General features: G+C 40.9%; 2 protein-coding genes across 2 annotated transcripts; one reads left to right on the top strand and one right to left on the bottom strand.

The window, feature by feature from the left end:
- The first annotated feature begins 429 nt into the window (after positions 1-429).
- LOC124701259 (ALA-interacting subunit 5-like) lies at positions 430-3,023 on the top strand. Its single transcript, XM_047233305.1, has 8 exons — positions 430-577; positions 702-760; positions 868-942; positions 1,041-1,148; positions 1,284-1,354; positions 1,604-1,901; positions 2,004-2,296; positions 2,644-3,023. The coding sequence occupies exons 1-8, from the start codon at positions 526-528 to the stop codon at positions 2,687-2,689; spliced, it is 1,002 nt and encodes a 333-aa protein (XP_047089261.1). The 5' UTR covers positions 430-525; the 3' UTR covers positions 2,690-3,023.
- A 476-nt stretch (positions 3,024-3,499) lies between these two features.
- LOC124694473 lies at positions 3,500-6,143 on the bottom strand. The gene is made up of 11 exons (XM_047227457.1): positions 5,907-6,143; positions 5,732-5,834; positions 5,644-5,657; positions 5,187-5,405; positions 5,017-5,088; positions 4,695-4,784; positions 4,558-4,596; positions 4,364-4,468; positions 3,943-4,108; positions 3,714-3,823; positions 3,500-3,598 (listed from the first exon to the last, which is right to left on the bottom strand). The coding sequence occupies exons 1-11, from the start codon at positions 6,141-6,143 to the stop codon at positions 3,500-3,502; spliced, it is 1,254 nt and encodes a 417-aa protein (XP_047083413.1).
- Positions 6,144-6,968: the final 825 nt, after the last annotated feature.

Genomic DNA, 6,968 nt, shown 5'->3' with positions numbered 1-6,968 from the left:
AGTTCCTCCGCGCTTGCGGGCCACGAAATCCCACTTCCTCCTGCGCGATTAGGCCGGGCGGTTTAATTATGAGCTCGAAACCTCGTGATATTCGCGCGATTTGGTTGCGCCGCGCGCGCCTACTTCTCCGCCATGGCGTTGGTACGGTAGGGCTATGCCGATGCATATCATTATCATATAATGGTCGAGGTTTAGATAGGGACGGCGAGGATCCGTAGATAACCCGTACAAGAGACTGACAGTCATGGGTGGGTCATTAGGGTTGATGATTATTAGACAAAAGGACGGAGTCCTTTTCTATCATTTCCGTAGCATCAAGTGGGTCCCGATCACTCCAAATCCTGCTTTCGACTCAGTTGTGCACCACAGGAGTTGATCTCCGTGGACTCTGGCTTTTACTGTTCTGTATATATTTTTTTTTGGAGTATACATTCCAGTTACCCCCGGATTCTAATTAGGTTTCTTTATTCTCGGAATAATTTACTCTTATTTGTATATTTGCCTCCAGTTTCGTAGCTCGAGCAGATGGATCCTTCGGAGTCGGACGGTGACGCCAGGAAAACCAACAAGCCCAAATGTACTTCTCGCCCCCCCCCCCAACCTTATTTCTGTTATCTCGACTTATCTGTAGTATGAATCTTTTCAGTTAAACTACCATTTCAACGAATTGATGTGTACTGTTCCGTCCGTTCTATCTGCAGATTCCAAGTTCACGCAGCAGGAGCTTCCAGCATGCAAGCCACTGCTGACACCTGGAATTGTAACTATCCCATCCACCAATTTGTTTTGCCTTCAGATATACATTTTGCTCTGTTACGCATGGAACTTATGAGCTCATTGTGTGTGATGATATGTGGACGTGCGTAGGTCATTGCTGCCTTCTTGCTCATCGCGTTCCTGTTCATTCCGATCGGGGTTGTGACTCTGAATGCGTCACTGCAGGTTAGGTGCCAATGCCTCCGATCATATTATTAGTTTTCTATACTGTCATTCTTTATGGTGCATTTTTTATTTTATTTTGTACCTTCGCTGTGATGCAGGTTGTCGAACTGGCGGAGAGATATGATATGAGTTGTGTGCACACGGATGACAAGATCAGGTTCATTCAGAACTCCAAGATTGACAAGACGTGCACGCTCAATTTCACTGTGAGTGTGCGATGATTGCTTTCTCAGCTATTACATGTTTACTTGTGATGGTTTCCCTTCATGCTCGTGATGTTAGATCCAGTGTTTTGATATCCTAATTTTTAATGAGTTGACTTGTTACTGTATGCCTTTTAGGTGCATAAACACATGAAGAGTCCAATCCATGTGTATTACCAGATTGGCAACTTCTACCAAAACCATCGAAGGTATATTCCCAAATGAATTGCCAAGTTGGAAAAAATATATTTCTTCCCCGTGTGGTTCTCAATCAGTGTTTGCAACAAACTTGACAAAATTCATTTCCCACCTTCTATTGCACTTTAGTAAGACACCGTTGAACTGGATCGCATGTACTCATTTATGTCTACCACATTCTGTTCTACTGATTTTGATAGTGTCTTGTCAGAAGAAATTGTGTTGACATACTCAGACCAATTGTTGTCCTTTTTTCCTAGGTATGTGAAAAGTCGAAGTGACAAACAACTGCGGTATAAGAATGCAGCGCATTTAACAAAAGATTGTTATCCTGAAGATAACGCTCATGGGGCTCCTATTGTTCCATGTGGCCTTGTTGCTTGGAGTTTCTTCAATGACACATATACAGTCAAGGTCAACGGGGAGACTATTGAAGTGAACAAAAAGGATATAGCATGGAAGAGTGACAAGAATAATAAATTCGGCAGTGATATCTATCCTAGTAACTTCCAGAAGGGGGGTCTCATAGGTGGTGCTAAGCTGAACGAGAGCATACCAGTACGTGAATTTTTCCTCTTTCTGGAATATGGCAGATCTTCATTGTCATCGCATCTCTACATATTTTACTCATTCGTTTATCATTCTTGTCACAATTTGTAGTTAAGTGAGCAAGAAGATCTCATTGTTTGGATGCGAACTGCTGCCCTCCCAACTTTCAGAAAGCTATATGGCAGAATTGAGAAAGATATCATGGCAAATGATACTATAACTGTGGTTATACAGAACAACTATAACACATACAGTATCGGAGGATCAAAATCGGTGGTCCTTTCTACTGCATCTTGGATTGGAGGGAGAAATAACTTCATTGGTATTGCGTATTTGACTATTGGTGGTTTATGCCTTTCCCTTGCTCTGGGCTTCATAGTTGTTCTGTACATGGTGAAGCCAAGGTATGTTTCATAATTTACTCACTAGTATTAATGGACATCCAGTTTCCCATCCGAAACATGGTTTTAAGAGTTCATACCAGTTACTTTCACGAACCCTTTGTTATCTACTTGAATGTATTTTGGTTTTTTCGATTAAGCCAATGCAGCTCTTGCTTCTGTTCATTTTCAATAAATTGAGGAAAATACTACGTTTGAACCAAATAGCATTTTTTATCTTTCCATGATACAAAATCTTGAGCTCTAGTGACCATCTTATTGCATATGAAACATTATATAAAATTTTGCAATTGGTTAGTAGTGAGCGCTCAAACTGGTGCTCCAAGATTATCACATTTAGTTATTTGCAGGACTCTTGGAGACCCATTGTACATGTCATGGAACAGAGATGGATAGATATACCCTTCTGCATCAAAACTAATAGACTGAAGTTCGCTTTCTTGGGAATAAAAGAGCATTTCAGTGGGTAAATTTCTTCCAGTTGGATCTGTGGCTGTTTGTTCTTATTCCCATTCAGTGCGCTTGTGATGGCTTATAAGGATGATGATCTTATTTCCTTTGGAGCCGTGGTAGCGTGATACATATATGAGGCAAAATGTACTGTAATCTGCTGTCTTAAATCTTATCTGACCATGCTAAGAGTTTCTGAGTTCTGACTATGGAGTATAAGCTATAACAAAAGTGCCCCTCTGGTAGCAGATATTTATAGTTGCGCTTGCAGTTCCTGTTTCATGCTTCCATACTTTTACTCCACAAAAGGTATCCCTGGTGCTAATTTTACTGTTCACGAATGTCCTGCAATTTCTCCTTGTATGTCTGCCTGTAACCCAAACAACGTGACTAATCAATCCTGTAAGACAGTAACCGAGCTTACAAGGCACAAGCAGTTCATATATCAGCCTTAAAATAAGTTGTCATGGATCATTCAACAAAACTGTAAATATGTGTACCAAGAATAGTTTAGTCATTCTCAAGTGATGGTATTCCTGAAAAAAGATGGTATTAGTTTTGCAACCACTTTATCAGATGAGTTCTGCTCTTGGAAAAGTAAATGAATGACTGTACTGATATGTCTTCGTCAAGTCCGCAATCTAACATGCTTAACAAGCACTGGCGGTCAAGCCACCTTGTCAGTTACCTAGAAGATTAGAATAGTTCAACACTTCCACTGTTTTGCGACCACAGTGGCTTCAATTGCCTTAATGTTCATCTAGGGTCCTCATTGCAGGGCAGGATCGTAGGCTCCATTGGTGTGGATATGCTCCTACTACACATTGCAGGGTCTAGTTCTGTGACCCCTTCTTCCTGAGTAATTATAATGATGCTGGTCACCATCTTTTCTTATAGAGCTACTGGGGTTTAATGTAATAGAAGAAAAAAAACATAGTCTGAAAAAAAAACACAGCATATACTGATATACCTTTGCAAGGTTCCTGAAGTAAATTGTTGTGTAGTTTCCCGTTTGGAAGAAAGCTTCTATTAGATCAGCCAGAACCAACTGTGGCTGGGAGATAGCTCCATCAAACCAATCTTACAAAAAAAAAAAGAGGAAAATTCGTTAGACCATTACATACATTAAACCATATCACACTGGCTAAACCTAGATATTATCTTGTGTATAGAGCAACATGAAAGGTAGGTATCATTACCAAGTGTCTTTGACCCCCCTATTTTCTTGTCAAATCTCCATATACTTTGGTTAGTAATAAAACTGAAACAAGAGTCACGGCCCACATTAATATTATCCAAAAATGTGGATAGCTTGTACTCTGCCGGATCTGAGGCATATGTCTGATCTAGGACCACATCTACTGTCTGAAAAGATGAACCAGACTTAGTTAGATGCTAGTAAACAATTGTGAACTAATAGATTAATTGGTGTTTCGCAGAATTTTCTTTTTTGTATAAGTGATCAAGTTAAATTATAATTATAACAATCTTAAAGTTCATATAAGCAGTGTCAAATACTAGTAGAAAATGTGTTTTTTTCAGCATCATGTCAAATGTTGATCTGGTTGGCGTTTTAGCAGTACAAGGCATGACATTAGGTTCATAATTATTGGTACTCACACAAAGAATAGCATGTAGGTTGTCCATATCCTCTGGATCGGAAATGTTGAATCTCTTATCGGTAATAGTTGCATCAACAGTTTCTGCGCCTGCATCTGTGACATACTGCTCATGGAATAAATACAGACGTGCACATCAGTTGTCCACTTCCTTTTTAAAAGTTTTGTAACTGCTGTGATATAAATTACTACTACCTGTAACTTGTAACTTTCTTTGACAAATGTCCACACTCCCTACAGTACATTGATGATCATTAAGTACTTGTATTTTTTTGGAGTTTTTGCTTACATGGATCGAAAATTCATGATTCAGTTGATGTAAAGTTCCATACCTCTGCGTATTCAATCCATGCTACTATGGGTTTGAATCGGGTACTGAGGTTCGCAGCTGCTTTGCTTAAGCACATATAGTTTGTCTTAATCTGCATTTAGGAACAAACATTTTGTCTTAATCTGCATTAGGCACAAATATTTGTCTTAATTTGTTAGTAATGAGAAATAGTCCCTAGGCACTTGTAAATTCTACAAACTAGTATTAGTACATAAATCTGGTCTTGCTAGTTAAGCTGCAATTTCTAATATTATTCAGTACATAAACACAATTTTTTTTACACAATAACCGAATCAAGGTAAGTCACATTTGCTGATCTTAACTGCATCATATACTGCATTAGCCCTATCTTCGGAATTTGTGAATGTCCCCAGGTACTTGATCCACTCAGCCCTCTGGTCAGAACCATTTCAGACACAGTATTAGTTTTTTCAGTATATATATAACTGATGAGACCATTGTAATGGAGCCCAAAGTACCGTTACTGGTTTACCTGCAACGGTGTATCCTCTTCTGATGGTACATAAGCTGCAAAATTGCAACCTTTATCTTCATCTGTGCTGCCGATGAAATGTGTGCTAAACTGTGATAGCTTCTGTGCGTCTGTCCTGTTCACAAGCTGCACATTTCCACTTGCATATGCTTGGAGCACGCACTGGGAGGCAACCTGACCTGATGTTATCCCTTTCAAGTTATCTAGCACTCCAAGTAGCTGCATACATGCCAACAGTACTCTTGAGCTCAGATAGATAAAGCATTTAAACTCTGCAAATACTGAACAGAGGGTTTGTTTTTCTCTTTCACTTTTTTTGTTGCTTTTGTTTCACTGCATTATGTATGTATGTAGAATAGTAAAAGGTAGCTGCAGACTCCTGAACGTTGGTGTATGCAAGTGGTTCCCTTGGGCAATGATCTCAATTTGGCTAGCTCCTGCATTGCTCAATGCTCACCTCAAAGAATGACACTGCAAACAGAGGTGGAAACTATATTACTCTGATAAGTTCGCTATGTCCATACACGCTGTACTCTGCTTCCTACCTGGAGAAGCCGTGGTGTCGACGGAGTAGTTGGCGATGGGGATCACGAACGACTTGATCCTTCCCGTGCAGTACTTGGTCTTGGTCGCCATCTTGGACGTGTTCTGCCACAGTGAAAACGCCATTGCCCTATAAGATTGATGCTAACGTAAAAAAGTAAGTGTGTGAATTTGTACCTGCATGAGAAGGTAGCTCTTGCCGTCCCAGGTGTTCTTGATGACCTTGAATGCCTGGCCGTAGTATATGTGGAACAGCCTCGCGTCCTCCACCCTGGACACTGGCCCGGCCACCACCACCGGCTCGGCAGCCTTCGCCGGCGTGCTCGCGCCCAGCGTCCAAGGCAGGAGCAGAGCCTGCCACAGCGCCGCCCACAGCACCGCCTCCCTGCAGCCACGCCGCCGCCGGCAAGCCATTGCTGCCAGGACGGTCTCTTTCTTGGAGCTCCTAATTTGGCGCGCCTAGTGATTGTGAGTGAGATGAGTGTGAGTGCCCGTGACGGACAGGGTGTGCGTTGGAAGGACTGGAGCGGCATGCTCCTTTTGTCACGGCGCAGAATCGGTGGGATTCTTGTGAGCAAAGTGGAGCCGATCGATCAATTCCGATATGCGATGCGGTGGTGGACTGGCGGTGCACGTGGTGCCATTCCTGCGCGCTTCGGATGGCTTTTTTTTTTTTTGGCTACTCCAAGTATCTAAGTTTCAGTTAAAAGTCAACATATTTCAAACTTGTAAGCAAAAATGTAAACATTCACAATACCAAATCAATATCAATAGATTCATCAGAAAGTATAGTTTCTCAAAATATCTATTTGATATTGTAGATATTTATATTTTTTGTACAAATTTAGTTAAATTTAGAAGATGTTGATTTTTGGCTAAAGCTTAGGCGTCTTACATTTTAGGATGGAGAGAGTAGCAGCTTATTACTCACCGAAGTTATAGTTCCTCGACAACATAGCTTTAAGGGGTAATCCGTGGTACAGTCCAATCACATAGAAGAGTGAAGAGGCACTAATCTGATTAAAATTTAACATTTCCAACGGAATCGGAACCATGTTTTATTCGGTTCTGAATTGATAAGAATATGTTAGCATTAAATCTAGGCTAACTAGGCAGTTAGCATTTCCATTAGAGTAACTACCTCGCAGTTAGAATATAGTATTGTCCGAACACTGCATGTAATGAACCATCGATGTGTCCTTCCGAAAAGACACAAGTGTTATAACCGACAGTGTAAAG

Source organism: Lolium rigidum, chromosome 3 (assembly GCF_022539505.1).
Source record: "Lolium rigidum isolate FL_2022 chromosome 3, APGP_CSIRO_Lrig_0.1, whole genome shotgun sequence".
In the NCBI taxonomy this organism is placed as follows: domain Eukaryota; kingdom Viridiplantae; phylum Streptophyta; class Magnoliopsida; order Poales; family Poaceae; genus Lolium; species Lolium rigidum.
The sequence above is the reverse complement of the archived record's forward strand: the minus strand, read 5'-3'. Positions and strand labels throughout refer to the sequence as shown.

Bases quoted from the DNA above. Each gene is read 5' to 3' on its own strand.
- LOC124701259 (XM_047233305.1), top strand. From the start codon at position 526: ATGGATCCTTCGGAGTCGGACGGTGACGCCAGGAAAACCAACAAGCCC. The intron at 1,149-1,283 runs GTGAGTGTGCGA...TATGCCTTTTAG, and splicing joins CGTGCACGCTCAATTTCACT to GTGCATAAACACATGAAGAG. The intron at 1,355-1,603 runs GTATATTCCCAA...CTTTTTTCCTAG, and splicing joins TTCTACCAAAACCATCGAAG to GTATGTGAAAAGTCGAAGTG.
- LOC124694473 (XM_047227457.1), bottom strand. From the start codon at position 6,143: ATGGCTTGCCGGCGGCGGCGTGGCTGCAGGGAGGCGGTGCTGTGGGCG. The intron at 4,597-4,694 runs GTATGGAACTTT...AATGTACTGTAG, and splicing joins CATGGATTGAATACGCAGAG to GGAGTGTGGACATTTGTCAA. The intron at 4,469-4,557 runs GTAGTAGTAATT...TTCCATGAGCAG, and splicing joins AAGAAAGTTACAAGTTACAG to TATGTCACAGATGCAGGCGC.